The sequence below is a fragment of the Harpegnathos saltator genome, unplaced genomic scaffold (genome assembly GCF_003227715.2).
Source record: "Harpegnathos saltator strain DR-91 unplaced genomic scaffold, Hsal_v8.6 scaffold54, whole genome shotgun sequence".
NCBI lineage: Eukaryota > Metazoa > Arthropoda > Insecta > Hymenoptera > Formicidae > Harpegnathos > Harpegnathos saltator.
In genome coordinates this window covers 699,422-714,658 of record NW_020230360.1, presented here as the reverse complement: position 1 = coordinate 714,658, position 15,237 = coordinate 699,422, and the positions used below count along the sequence as shown (strand labels likewise).

At 45.7% G+C, this 15,237-nt stretch overlaps 1 protein-coding gene across 3 annotated transcripts; it reads left to right on the top strand.

Annotated features, from left to right (window-relative positions):
• The first annotated feature begins 1,212 nt into the window (after positions 1–1,212).
• Positions 1,213–14,801, top strand: Drep4 (DNA fragmentation factor-related protein 4). Of its 3 annotated transcripts, XM_019840853.2 has the most exons (7): positions 1,215–1,882; positions 3,415–3,516; positions 9,016–9,145; positions 11,273–11,484; positions 11,618–11,623; positions 11,779–12,359; positions 14,061–14,801. In XM_019840853.2, the coding sequence occupies exons 1-7, from the start codon at positions 1,826–1,828 to the stop codon at positions 14,218–14,220; spliced, it is 1,248 nt and encodes a 415-aa protein (XP_019696412.1). In that variant the 5' UTR covers positions 1,215–1,825; the 3' UTR covers positions 14,221–14,801. The 3 variants fall into 3 exon arrangements, with proteins under 3 accessions (XP_019696413.1, XP_019696412.1, XP_011137490.1); XM_019840854.2 differs by lacking the exon at positions 3,415–3,516 and having other exon boundaries at positions 1,213–1,882; XM_011139188.2 differs by lacking the exon at positions 11,618–11,623 and having other exon boundaries at positions 1,219–1,882.
• The last annotated feature ends 436 nt before the right edge of the window (positions 14,802–15,237 follow it).

Genomic DNA, 15,237 nt, shown 5'->3' with positions numbered 1-15,237 from the left:
CGTTTCTTGTTTATTGGTAAAAATGACTTGGATCCTAAAAGCATGTACGAAATGAGCAAGCTATACAGAGAAAAATGAAGAGTAATCTATACGACATAACTCTGATAGTCAGCTTGACATTTTTCAGCTGAAACTTTACTATATTTGTGAGTGAAGTTTATCATTCAGAGTATCAAACTTACTATTTCAGAAGAATATCTTATAGATCACCATTTAGATAGTCAATCGTCCCTTCATTTTCCGCCACATAGAAAACTGTAGGTCGTCAGGTTTCACCAGGAAAATAGGTTGATTTCTTGATTTTCGTGTCCACCATATTGGACACGCAATTTTAAATTTCTGTATTCTTTTAATTTCACATTTTGCACCTGAAATAACTTCCAAATGTATAAAATTATAACAGATACCAATCTATTCATTTATAGCGCACTTCTAGATGTCAGTAACAATGCTAACTATGCCTACTTGGAAGTTGACAAAGCATGTTATCATTAAAACTGAGTTCAAAACAGACTAAACCGAATCTACATACAATTTATATGCCATATTTTAGAAGAAGAATTCACCTTTACAGTGATGCAAAAGAAACGAAAATATCTCCTTTTTTGACTAAGTTATGGATTTTCAAATGCGTTTCTGGTAACTATAGTTACCAGTAGACGTTAAAGGGGGTTAAGAAAGAGACCGCGTCCAGCATGATTTAAGGAGGCGGTTAATATTGAGAATTGCGATACTTCGCAATCGCCAACCATGAGTTCTCGTCAAATGTCCGCACCGCACGTTGCTCAATACTCGAAATTAAAGGACCTCTTGCGAATCGCGCGCGGCCTTTTGCGAAAGTCAGTTATTTGTTTTTGTGAAAGCGAGCGCCCTCCCCTCTCTCTCTCTCTCTCTCTCTCTCTCTCTCTCTCTCTCTCTTTCTCTTTCTCTCGGACTCCGTTATCCCATAACGCGCAGGTTATCCTTGATTTTCAGATATATCCCGAGACACGCAATCGCTCATGAGCACCCACGAGCCGACGCGTCCTTCAAGCGCACCTCTGCGCCCGCGGCCGACTACAATCAACTTCAGGGAACCCGCGTCTGTGCTCGCAGATACCCGAAGGTAACGTACCTTCGGCGCGCTTGCCGTCAGGTGCTGCCCTCTAGCAGGCGACGCGGCGCAACATGGATTCTAGCTCGCAGGCGCGTTTCCCGGTTCATCGTCTCTTCCCTATCCTAGCGTTGCCAGCCGAGGCCGAGACGCATTTCTCCCTCGTGTCTCGCCGATGTTGGAGCCCCGCTGTGCTTCCTCCTCCTTTCCCGCGCGTCCTTCGCAGCCCCGTCCCGACCTTCGGCCTGGCGAAAGCAGCGCGACGATACACGCGGTCGCATTCCACCGTGCTCTCTCTCTCTCTCTCTCTCTCTCTCTCGGCCGAGCGCAATTCCCGTTATCGAAGGAAACAGCCTGCCGTTTGTCCGGTCGTTGCTCAACCGCCTGCCTACCTGCTCTACCTCACGTCCCTCCTCCTATTCATCCGGCGGCCGAGTTTCTTCTCCTTCGGCCGAGCCTGTCCTCTCACGTCATCTCGTCTCCTCGTCCCTCGGCCGCGTTTTCCCCGGGTCTTATCTGGAGCAGCGGCCCTGAACGATAAGAGCGACAGTGTCAGGGTCAGTGTGCGAGTGGGGCAAACGGGAGAAACGCGGCGGCGTGAAGCGAAGAGAGTGCGGTGCGGTGCAGTGCGGGCGGAAAGAGGGTGGCACTCGTCTGTTGTGCGTCGTCCCATTGCCATCTGTCTCCAGCGAGGGTCTCGAGTTGTCGCTTGTGTTGTCGTCCCGGACGATCATGTCCCTCATCGTCGACTGCTTCCGCCGCCTGACGGACTCGCCGTGCAAAAACGAGGTATGCGAGATGCACGTGACGCACTTGACAGGTGTTGTCAAGCCGCGACGTGATAATGAGGCGTCCGCCTCACATCGGCGTCGGAGCGGTCCTCTTCAGAGGACTTCCCGGGAAACGATCTGTGTTGACAACTCGCCGCCGGAGCTCGTTTAATTATAGTCGTGATCGCCGCTCGTCCGTCGCGAGGCCCGACGTGTTTAAAGTCGCGTTAAGCGTCGAGCGATCGAGCGTGAAAGACGAGAGCGTTGCGAAAAGGTGCTTATGGAACATGCCCGGAGAAGCCAGCTCGCAGCTCGTCCGATGATATTGATGTAACGCGACGGGCAATTTGGATGTAGAAATTGCGTCGGAGCGTCCGCTCGTCATCAATTCGTAGCTGCGGTTGTCGATCGCCTGGCACGCTCGCCCACATTGTATAAATCGCGGCTGGACGCGCGTCTGCTCGCGTGTACACAAATGCATGTGATTGTAAGTTTCGCGCATCAGCCGACAAAGTACGCGCGATCATAATACATGCGCTCGCGCGAGGGCGGAGAGCGAGTGATTGCCGGCCGACAATCCGACAAGCCGGAGCAGCTTTATTATTCATGACATTTGCATTTTGACGTGACGTGACGTGTCGAGTGGCTCGCGACCGGTCGCCATTGAACGTAAAATGTAGGTCACTCGAAGAAATTGTGACGCGCGCGCCTTTGAAACCGCGTGGCCTTGAATGTGAGGTTGGGTGCAATTACGCGGTTGCTTGCTCTCTCGGGGTAACCCAATAATAATCGGGCGACGCGTCGCCTAGTGCGACTTATTGCGTCAGCGGCTATCAGCTCGCCGCTGGCGATAACTCCCGTCTCGGTTCTATCGACGGTGCTCTCTGACTTTGAAGAGATCCATCGCCCTCCTGCCGGCTCACTTCGATCTCATTTCGAACGCGGCCATTGTTTTGTCCGCCAAATTCGGGCCGCTGATGGCCAAGTTTGATCGCGCTTGCAATTAGTCGCGGAGTGCGAGAGTTAAATCCCCCTTCTCTCTCTCTCTCTCTCTCTCTCTCATCTCCTTTAAAATCAACGCAGAATCAAGTTCGCCATCTTTCTCAGCGCGCGCTCCTCCCGACGTATCGCGAGAAAGAACGAAGACGTCGCCAACGGCTTTCGGTGTACTTCGCGTCGCGTTAATTGCGCGCAATTAATTGCACGCGATGCACGAAAGTAGCGAGACACGCAGGAACGATATAAATACCCGAGACAGAGAGAACTCGCGACAATGGAGCTCGCGGCGTAATAGTCCTGAATGTGGCGTTAGCGAAGTTCGAAAGCGGCGAATGCCGCGAAAGGCGCATTTAAAGCGAATGAAATAACTAAATCGCGCGGCAGCTATTAGCTGAAAATCGACCAATCGACCAGCAATGCGCGCGTGTTTCCTGCTACTTTTACCTGCGATCTGCGACCTGCGACAATTACGCCAGCCTCGCGAGCGCGAAGTTCCGCTCGCGCGGCTCTCAGCTCTTAGCGCTTCTCTCTCACACGAGCGATTCCTTCCAGCTCAGAGGCTACAAAGTGACGGATGTAAGTCGCTCGCGAAAGTTCGGCATCGCCTGTCGGAGCCTACACGACCTCAAGCGAAAGGCCTGCACGAAGCTGAACGTGAGTACGCGCCGTTTAATATCAACGTCGTATTATCGCACGTTCGAACCCGACGACGATGCGTTCTCGTTCGCTCTTTCGCTCGCTCGCATCCGCACAGACACGCGCCAGCCGGGGCGGGAGCGTCGTATGAATAATGTAACGAATTTTCACGCGATGTAGCGAGCGTGTAACGCGACATAACGAAATTTGCCGTGTGAATGCCGCGCGTTAGCATTCATCGGCCATTTCGCGAATGAATGCGCCGTCATGCCGAGCCGCCGGCAGCTTCGTGCACTTTTGCACGGCGCTCGTCGCGTCCGACTAACGACGCTCCACTCCCCCTCTGGCCGATCGTTATATCAATTAGCGCAGCTGTTAAATGTAGATACACACACATGCCATCAGGAGAAAGGAGAACGGCAATGTGTGAGCGCGACACCCTCCGCGGCGCGGATTTCGCGGCTTCTACCTGCTTCAGAAGCCGCTGCTTAAGAAATTTTCATTTTAGTTACAAAGTTAGTAGGCCTTGAACTAACCGTAATACATTTCGTAATTGATCGGCTGATCAATCGCGTTATGGTAATACGTAATAAAAAATATGTCCATTTCTTTACTTAATATTACAAAATTAATAGCTAATGTCAAGTTTGTAAGCAGAAGTAGTACATGGCTGTGGATGCCCCAGCGTGATCAGCTGATCAATCGTAGAACGTTTCTAAGGGCGCATTCACACCTGGACAGGAAAGCAGAAAGCAGGAAGACAGCAGTCAAGAGAGTGATAGAGAGAAAAACTCTCGCATGAGAGAGACAGACTATCAGCGCGAGTTCTGATTAGCTGCTGCCTTCCTGCTTTCTGCTTTTCTGCCCAGGTGTGAATGTGCCCTAAGTTGGTTGTAAGAAGGATTCACACCTTGGCAGAAAAGCATCCAGTCAGAAGTTGTGCTGATAGTCTGTCTCTTTCTTTCTTGAGAGAGAGAGAGAGAAAGAGAGAGAGAGAGAGAGAGAGAGAGAGAAACTATCAGCACGACTTCTGACTAATTATAAGGTTAGTAGAACTTAAATTAACCTAGATATGTTCTGTAATTGATCGGCTGATCAATCGTCAAGGTAATAAGTAATAAAAAATATCTATCCATTTCTTTACCTGATATTACAAAATTAATGGTTAGAATCAAGTTTGAAAGAAGTAGTGCATGGTTGTGAATATCCGAACGTGATTAGCTAATAAATCGTAGAACGTTTCTAAGTTGGTTGTAAGGAAGATTTACACCTTGGCAGAAAAGCAGAAAGTAGAAAGGCAGCATCCAGTCAGAAGTGGCGCTGATAGTATGTCTTTCTCTTGAGAGAGAGAAAGAGAGAGAAAGAGAGAGAAAGAGAGAGAGAGAATATCAACTCAATTTCTGACTGGATGCTATCTTTCTGCTTTTCTGCCAAGGTGTGAATTCTCCCATAAGGAGGATTCACACCTGGGTAGAAAAGCAGAAATCACGTTAATAGTCTGTCTTTTTTTTTTGAGAGAGAGAGAGAGAGAGAGAGAGAGAGAGAGAGAGAGAGAAAAGAGAGACAGACTATCAGCGTGACTTCTGACTGGATACCGTTTTCCTGCTCTCCATTTTTCTGCCAAGATGTGAATCCTCCCTTGGGACTATACCAACCTTATAACTAAAACCAAAGTTTCCGAAACCAATTCCGGAACAGGCCTGGTGTTATTTACGGAGCAGCGCCTCATAACGAGCGAGAGAGAAAGCAGCGCGAGCTGCGTCGCCGCTCGATTTACGATCGCGCGATGTATTGCCGCATTCAAAAGCGAGAATGCCGGCCGATTTCTGCCTTCGACGCTGCCGGTCTCGCTCCTGCGAGACTTCGAACTTTGTTCGAAGGAGAGAAAAGAAAGAGGGAAAGGAGAGAGATATGGAGGGATAGGAGCGGTCGCGGAAAGCTGCCAGCCATTCTCACCGATCTTTATCAGCGCCGCGCCGCGCAACCGCCGATTACGCGTCTGCGTAAAGTAGCAGCGTGCGAACATGCAAATTAAGAGCCGCAGATCATTCCGATATAGCGTCGTCAAGATAGATTCCATTAATTAAGGCCATTCATAAATGCCATTAGAGTGCCTTATTATAATATCTCGTGCAGCGAATGATGCGGAAAAATATCGGAATAATTTGCAGAAATTATTCCCTCGGCTTCTTTTTATCAACACGCGCGGCGACGGCCGGAAGGGGAGAGGAGATAGGCAAAGGGGGACATACGTGTGTTTATACTTAATTGTCGTATCGAGACGCCGCCAGCGGCTTTATCAACGACTGGCCTTGGCGCGAGAGAGAGGCCTGGAAGCGCGCGCACGCGGTGGCAGCGTTTCGTCGGTAGGTAGGTTAATCCGGTTGCAGTGCGACCTTGGGATCAGCACGCGTTTGCCCGCAGCAGCGGCACCGGCTCTATCGAACCATCCGGGCCAGGCACAGGCAACATCTCAATGTCAAGGTCTCGGATCCACTCTCGGCGCGCTCTGGCTTACGAATTGGTCCGAGTATCTCCGTACAGCGCGGAGAGAGAGAGAGAGAGAGAGAGAGAGAGAGAGAGAGCGACGTGCAAAAGTCGCACATGGGCGTGGAGACGCGCGGAGGATGAAAGTCGCGACGACGTCTTCGGGTTCCGGCAGTCTTGCTGCCGGAAGCTCTCGCACGCGGCCCTCGAAAGCGAGAGGTCACGGCTAAGGGCTGTTTCTCGCGAATTCGCGGCTGACGATAAGATGAGCGCTTCGCTTCGCGACCGTGCCGTGCCGACGACATCGACTCTCTAGGTTTCTAATCTAATCTAAGTGGAACACAGAAAACTAATGATTCTCGCTAAAGATAGGCGGAAACGTTTGTTTTTACCGGACGGTTGTAACGCGATTGCCGTTACTTTAAAATAGCTCGTAAATTAAACAGTTATTGAGGTCGAACGGTTACTGACCAATTGCTGCTGTTAGGGCTGTTTGCACAATATCCTTAGCTTAACCGGCTGGTGATTTTTATTAAAATTCACAAATCGCGTCTATCTAACGACTGCCGTTCACTGGTCACTTCGAACGGAAACGCTTAATTATCGATTAAATGAAGCGGTCAAACTGGCTTTTTTAAGCCTTGAAAAGTTCATCAACCACACATATACACACACATTTGAATATGAGGGAAATTTGTTTAAAAACTAAAAATGATCATTGATAAAATTATACATTAATTAAAAGTGATTATTATATTAATTAAAAATGATTATTGTAAACTCGGCCTAAACAGTTGATCGGAATCTTAAGGGCTACCATGGGTAAGATTTCATCCCGCGCAATTTTTTATTTTTGATACACACATATTGGAATATGAGAAAATTAGTTTAAAAATTAAAAATGATTATTAATAAAATTATATATCAATTGAAATGATTATTATACTAATTAAAGATGGTTGTTGTAAACTCGGCCTAAACAGTTGATCGGAATCTTAAGGGCTACCAAGGGTGAAATTTCACCCTGTGCGATTTTTAATGTTATTAAAAAAATGTGACCACACTGACAACACTAATTTTACGCATATACACTGCTTAAAAGAATTATGGCATAGATAATTTGTTGCCGAAAATTGGCCAACTTTGACTGGCGATTACTTCGCGAAAAATTATTGTAGACTAATAACTTTTTTTTCAAAATGAAGCTTGAAGTCTCTACTTTAAGAATGTATCCGCATTTTTTGCATGCGATGCACCCCTACCCCTGTAACCCCTGACATCTGAGGGCATGTTTGGTATACTAAAAATTGCAAAGTTTGACGGAATGCACGGACGTGGACAATTTTTTTTCGAGGACGCCGTTTGTATCGTCATAAAGTTAAAATCTTCCTCTTCAATTTAAAAAAAAATGGAGTCGCTACAATTTTTTTTTCGCAAAGTTACAGTCCTTAAAAAATATTTATTTATGTTAATAGTTTTTATGTTATAGTATTTATGTTATTTATGTTATTTTTTATCTTCGGGCCAAGTACCGGCCGGCGGATTAAATGACTGGAAATCATAATGGAGCAATGACAAAAGTGTTTGTTGACATACGCACGCAAACACGCGCGCATGTTTTTCAGCTCTTGGCTCGTGTTTTGACCACCAGTCAATATTCCTAGCATCGGCAAACTCTCTCCGTATTCTCCACGGCTCCGTACGATATTTTTGAAAGGCTGTAACTTTGTGAAAAAAAATTGTGGCGACTCCATTTTTTTTCAAATTGAAGGGAAAAATTTGAACTTTATAACAATGCAAACGGCGTTCCCGAAAAAAAATTGTCCACGTCCGTGCATTCCGTCAAACTTTACAATTTTCAGTATACCAAACATGCCCTCAGATGTCAAGGGTTATAGGGGTAGGGATGCATCGCATACAAAAAATGGAGACACATTCTTAAAGTAGAAACTTCAAGCTTCATTAAAAAAAAAAATCATTAGTCTACAATAATTTTTCGCGAAGTAATCGTCAGTTAAAGTTGGCCAATTTTCGGCAATAAATTAATCTATGCCATAATTCTCTTGAGCAGTGTATATATTTATTGACGCTGTCGGTAGTGACAACATTATGATAAAACGAATCCATTCTCGCATGGACTCTACTACAAACGATAGCGAGAAAAGCTAGCTCGGGGTGACACCTGACGGTAGCTTTTAAGGGTTGAACGTCATTATTCTTGTGAAATATAATTTTATGAAAGAAAACAACCGTTTAGTTCGTCAACCGTCGTGTTTCAAATTTCATGACCGTCACTAACATTACTTCTCAATAGTGGTTGTTTAATAACGGATAACGAAATAACACGCATATCCCCGAGTCTCAGTCGGAATTTACGAGCGATCAGAGCTCTACGTTGCGCGCTGAACGTAGCGCGCCATGGTGGGTCAGTGGTGGTCATGAAGTGCGAAAGGAGGATTATTGTGTCGCTGTTTATTTACGAGAATTCGGAGCCTCGTGAAAACCCCGCCGGCCGGAGCAGTCGCGAACTGCGGAGGGCGGGTCGTAACTTTCTGCGACCTTCGGTGCTCCGAGGCTGCCGGGAGGAATTTCCACGATACCGCGCCGTAACGAGGAGAAGGTGATGTAAAAGTATGTAACACTTGCATACACTCGGCCTCGGAGGTATTATTTATAGGACCGAAAGAGAGCCGAAATAACATTATGACCTTGTAGCCGTTCCGATCTTGATAGTCACCTCTCGGAGCATCGATTTCCCTGAGCATCGATTTCCCTGAATGATGAGCGTTTCTTCTGCTAATTACGCTCGATACGCGCAATCGGCAGGCCAGAATTCGGAATTCATCGTCGGCAGCCACCCAGCGACTCGTCATCTCACCGGCTGGCCGTTCGCGTGAGAACTCACCGCGAATTTTCCCTCTCCCACGTGTGATTAGTTCACACACGCCACTTGTGATTCTACCTTGCGCGTTCGCACCTGATAAATTCACACGACAGACTAGAGCACTCCGCATGCAATCTTCCTTGCAGATCCCTAACGACCCGGCGGAAGTGAATGTTTTTCTCGTGGACGGCTCGCTGATCGACGAGGAATACTTCCATACGCTGGAACCGCAGTCCATGCTGATCCTGCAGAAGCCGGGAGAGAAGATGTTATCCGGTCAGTATGATGACGCAATGTAAATATGTTGTGCACGCGCACACACACACACACACGCACGCACGTACACACACATACACATATGCAATATCCTGAAGCTATTAGAAGTGTGATTTAGTTTTGAAGGTTTTGCAAAAAATGGTACTAGTATCAGTTTTGTCGAAGACATTCCACTCACAGTTATTATTTCTTAATGCTTTCATATTAATCCATGATATTTAGTCATTTACTGACAACAGACGCAATAAAAGTCGTGTTAAACCATTTTAAAAATGCAGCTTCCTAAAGAGCATTTTTGGCATGCTTTTGTTTTTGAATCAAAAGAAAACGGCGGCTGAGGATCATAGAATTCTGATAGAAGTTTGTAGTGATATTGCTCCATCAATTAAGATACGTGAATATTGGTTCAGACGATTCAAAAGTGGTGATTTCAATGTTAATGACAAAGATCACTCGGGACAAGCAAAAAAGCTTGAAAATACAGATTTACAAGCATTATTGGACGAAAATACAGCACAATCCATTTGACAACTTGCCAGAGCATTAAATGTTAATCGTACAACAGATACTAAACATTTACATGATATGGGAAAGACTCACAAAGAAGGAGAATGGGTCTCACATAAATTATCGAAAAAAAGCTATCGCGAACCGGTTGGACATTTGCATTTCGTTCATCGCCAGACAAAAGATGAATAGCTTTTTGTACCAAATCATTACTGGAGGATGAAAAATGGATCTATTTCGATAATCCCAAACAATAAAAATCGTGAGTTGATCCAGGCCAATCAGCAATATCCACTTCGAAGCGTAATATTTACGGGTCAAAGGTATTGCTGTGTATTTGGTAGGATCAAGAAGGTTGAACCAAAAACAATCACCAATTGCGAATAAACGACGCGAAGTCTTTTTTCACGACAATGCTCGACAATACTCATGTTGCATTATCAGTGAAGCAAATGTCATTATAGCTGGAATGGCAAGTCTTACAGCACCCCGCGTATTGTCCGAACATTGCTTCATCCGATTATCACTTGTTCCAGTCGATGCTCTAGAGAATATACACTTTTATAACTTGGAACAAGTGCGAAAATTTGTTGAAAATTGGATCTACTCCAAAGAAGAATCTTTTTATCGTCGCGGAATCCATCTCTTGCCAGAAAGATAGAAAAAAGTTGTAGAAAACGAAGTAGAAAAGGAAGGAAAATATTTTGATTAGGGTATTCGTTCATTATCTTGCTTAAGTAAATCAGTGTTTGAGGAAAAAATCCACAAAATAAAAAAAATCATACTTCTAATAATATATTTATAGACTAATTTATATCGATCTATATTTTTATCATCGTGGAATTCATCTCTTGCCAGAAAAATGGGAAAAAGTTGTCGAAAAGTAAGAAAAATATTTTGGTTAAGGTATTCGTGCGTTATCTTGTTTAAGTAAATCAGTTTTTGGGGGGAAAAAGACGCTCAAAATCACAAAAAAACCTTCAAAATTAAATTACACTCGTAATAGAACAAGTAACGTGGTTAGAGCGACGACGGGAACGAGATATCTCGCGTGCTCGCTTATTGGTCGCTTAACCCCGAATCTTTGAGACGAATCGTTTCAGCGTTCGCGTGTAACGTCGCGCATCACTCGCCGGCAATTTCTCCATTCTCAGCCGATCAATGGCGGCGGTCATTCGCGCAGTCATTCGCGCTTTCACTCGCCTCTTGCGCGCATTTGTCACTCGTTACCGCTGTAACTCCGAAAAGTACTTCCTCGACACATCGCTCGAGCAATTTTGTTCAACTTTAGCCGCGCTGCAATAACGAATATGCAGTGCGCGCGGGGATGACTTGGCCGGGCGCCAAAGTTAAATATTCCGACTGGTATGTCGGTATATCGCGAAGTTCGCGAACTTCCTGGCAACGCCTGGGGGAGAAAAATGGATCTCCGTCGCCCCCGATACGTGTGACGGCGACGCGCAGTTTTCCGCGCTTTTCTCTCTCTTCCCCCCTTCTCTCTCTCTCTCTCTCTCTCTCTCTCTCTCTCTCTCTCTCTCTCTCTCTCTCTCTCTCTCTCTCTCTCTCTCTGTCTTTCTTTCCCTCCCCTCTCATTCCTCAAGGACGAACGATTTCCCGCAGACGCAGACATCCTGTACGATGCGCTGAGACGCGTGAACATCGATTTCCTCGTCGCCGGCGACAGAGTGGCACAATTCCTGACGGAAAATCTCAAGGCGAAAGTCGCCGTGTTGAACAGCGTGTTGAACAAGGACGACTCCAAGACGGCGTTCAGCACGAGGGACGAGCACCCTGAGTGGTTCACAGGTTTGGAGACCAATTACACGACTAAGGTAAGTCGCTTGTTCATCGTTTGTCTCTTCTGGACTTCTGAACAGTCTGATATCCTGTGTCGTAACGCGCCGTTCTCTCAGACCGACGCGAGAATCTTTGAATGATCCGGCTGAACTTTCTGATTGTTGCCAGAGCAAGGTAAACGGCGCACTCTTGGCACGCAATTGGCCTCTTTAAGAATAGCAAAGATAGTAATTCTTTATTTATGGGAGCAATGTAAGATGAAAATGATAACAAATAGTTCTGTCGCGTGACGAAATGAAGAACCTCAAGTCTCGGTCTTTCGCTCGCAGGAAGCGTACATGCACCGCAGGTGTCAAGACAGGATACGGGGTTACCTCTACAAGACGATCGAGCAGATCAAATGCTCAGACGTGTATATGAACAATCACAAGGCGCGACAGCAGCTGCTGCACGCGATCGCCTTCTTCAAGGTCCAGCTGAAGGAGGATCATTATTTCGGTTACTACTTCGACCGGAGCAGAGCCAAGACTGAGTCTGACGGCGACGGTAGCGACGAGACCGACGCCAGTCTGTGTTACGAGCATTGTCCTTGCAAACTCGCCGGCATCGACAATGAGAGGTACCTCCAGTCGCCCGTCGATTCGGCCAAAATCGAAGATGAGACGGACGCGAGGCAGCTGAATCAGTCTGCGAAGAAAGGGACGAAGGACGAGCAACCGGAGAGTTGCCCGTATTGCGTTAAATCGCGAGGCAGGAACGAGCAGACGGCCATTTGCGACAACAAGGGTGAATTTCGGTGCGAAGGCCGCTGGAACATGGACGACTGCGCCTACGGCGATAGACACAAGATCAATCCGTACAGATCCAAGGAGGAATTCGTTCTGTTCTCCACGTGGAACTTGGATCACAAGTAAGGCAACGAGTGACGACAGTCTCGTTCCGGTCAACCTCGGTTCTCACGCTTTCAAAGTAGGAATGTCCGAATTTCGAATGGATTTTTTCTCAACAAAAACATTACTCTTGATCGATTATTACCAATTCAATGTTTACGTAAATCGACCTTCGATTCGTCATATATAAAAAAGTTGTATAGATTGCGTTTTGAAACACTGACAGTACCGCTAGTACCATGAAGCCGTTCCGAAAAATCGTCAGTAAATAGTCAGCAGCGCAGGAACGTAAAATAGAACGTATTTGTAGTTTCGTATAGTGATTAGCAGAATAGTATAATCTATCTGAGTACAAGGATTGAAAATAAATTTAGAATAACGGCCAACTTATCAGCGACTTGGTTACTTGGTACACAAAGTATAGCAAATTTTGTTGAAGGACATTTTCAAGGTTCATCATTAGACGATGAAAAAAATATTTCATATATTTCATAAGTTTTATTTTCATTTCCGTCAATTATCGTATATTTTACTGATGATATTTTCTACATTTCTTGTTTATATAAGTCTAACATAAGTTAACGGCCAAGCGCAATATGCATTACTGAACTTGCACTATCTCGAAATAATGTGTGGAACTAGCTGAAAAAATCAGCAATTCCTTAAAACCTGTTTTCATAAAAAGGCATTAAGTTTTACTATCTTGAAGTGACGCGAAAATGGTACTGTTCAGGAGGATTCAAATCTGGGCAGAAAAGCAGAAAGCAGAAAAGCAGCATCCAGTTAGAAGTCGCGCTGATGGTCTGTCTCTCTCTCTCTCTCTCTCTCTCTCTCTCTCAAGAGAAATCCTCCGTAAGGGCGCATTCACACCTGGGCAGAAAAGCAGAAAGCAAGAAGGCAGCAGCCAATTAGAACTCGCGCTGATAGTCTGCCTCTCTCTTGCGAGAGTTTTTCTCTCTGTCACTCTCTTGACTTCTGCTGTTCTGTTTTCTGCTTTTCTGCCCAGGTGTGAATGCGCCCTAACGATCTTTTCTATATCGGTTTTCGCAGAATCGATCTTTTCGGTTCGACATCTTTAGTGAATCGATCTTAGTTGGTTCGAATCAATTCAAGAATCAATTTTCATAGTAATGATCCAACGTCCCTAGTCCAGAGCCATGATCGGATAAAGTTACGATGTCATACTGATTTCTCACACATAGTACACACTTTTGTATGTCTTTCTCGATGAAACAATTATATTTCTAGAGTTAAAGGTGACAAAAGACGAAAGGTTTCACCTTTCGAGTTGGAAAGGTTAATTAACGCATTCGCGACTGTTCACGTGGCACTAAGCCCTTCGTACGTCAGCGACCGCAAGTGTGTTAATTAAGAAACAAAAAAGAAAAGAGAGAGAGAGAGAGAGAGAGAGAGAGAGAAATATTTATAAACATCTCTAAAAATATTCCCTCGCGCAGGCTCGTTTTCTCAATCTGGTATGCGCTGCTGATACGCGCGTACGCGGAAGGTAATCGGAAAATATATTTCCACTCGTTCTTCATGTGCGGCGCATTCCGCATTGAATTATACATCGCAGCGGAACGTTGCAGTGCGCGCGACAGTGACGAAGAGAGATCGCTTGAGCGAACGCGGGAGAAGCCGTTTAGGAGCTTACGCCGCCACGATAAATATGCATGGGACTTTAAATGTACGCCATTGTAATCGCTTTGCAATGTTTGCAGGATCGAAAGGTCAAGAACGCTCGTGCCCAAGTTACTGCAAATCTCGCTGCAGGACATAATCAACGAGCAGGACATCTACGACTGTTACGACAATCTGTTCACCGTGAAGAACTTGAAACTAGTCCACATCGTGTGCCACGATAAGGGCTTGCACAAATAAGCGGCGGGAAAAGCAACAGACAAGGGATGAAAGCGAGAGATGCCAAAGAGTAATCGTAAACGTGTATCGAGATACGTAATACGTAGAGCGACTCCTCATACACACACACACACACACACACAGAGATCTTTGCGAACAAGTAAAGTTTAAGCGCTGTTGATAGAGAATAGATCTAGCGATTATTAATGTTACAGTCGGGTGTACTTCCGTTGCGGCATACGAAACATTAAGCAATAATGTTAGCGGCGAGACTTTCGTCGAAGCTTCAACCGATACGCAACTTTACGTCGATCTCGCTCAAGGTAGAACGATCAGTTTCTCGAGGGCGAATAATTCTGGACACGCTAGTCGAGAGAGAAGAAGGAAAACTCGACATTTACATTCCGTTCATATTATTTCGCGCGACGCGAGAGGAATTGTCTAAGCAGAGAGAGAGAGAGAGAGAGAGAGAGAGAGTCGCAAGTCTGTGATTGCGCTCAGTCTGAAAGATCGCTCGACGAGCAATTCGATTTCGATTTTGGAAGAACATCCGAGGATGCACGCATATTTACGCGAGAGTTTCTGGCGTGGACGTCGCGCCGAATAATCGCTGATGATATCTCGATTGCGCAAGACTCTCCTCTTTTCAAATTCAACATCGTTTCTAGCCTGCTGAGAAGGAAACAAAAATACTCGAACGTTGTGTGGCTTCCAGGAAGCCGTTCGCGGAAACAGTTACGAATACAGGGTCGCATAAGTCGCACGCAATGGAAGAACCCTAATTTATCCTGGCGGCCGAAAGCCGTCGGAGAAAAGCCATTGTTTTCAGGTACGTCGTTAAACATTGAGTATGTTGGGTGACAGGTAAAAATTCCAACTAATCTGATCTGATCTGATCCGATGTAATCGGAGAGAGCTTCTCTTGACGATAGAAGGACGGATGTAAGATAGAATATCTTTCAGACATATTTTTATTCCGACTGCTCTCGATATACATACAAGAGAAAAAAACAAAGTTCTGATATATACACATATACA

What these genes read in the sequence shown, in the direction of transcription:
- Drep4 (XM_019840853.2), top strand. Translation starts at nt 1,826, where the DNA reads ATGTCCCTCATCGTCGACTGCTTCCGCCGCCTGACGGACTCGCCGTGC. An exon ending in AGGCCTGCACGAAGCTGAAC is followed by an intron (nt 3,517 to 9,015) that starts GTGAGTACGCGC and finishes TCTTCCTTGCAG; the next exon opens with ATCCCTAACGACCCGGCGGA. An exon ending in GGGAGAGAAGATGTTATCCG is followed by an intron (nt 9,146 to 11,272) that starts GTCAGTATGATG and finishes GATTTCCCGCAG; the next exon opens with ACGCAGACATCCTGTACGAT.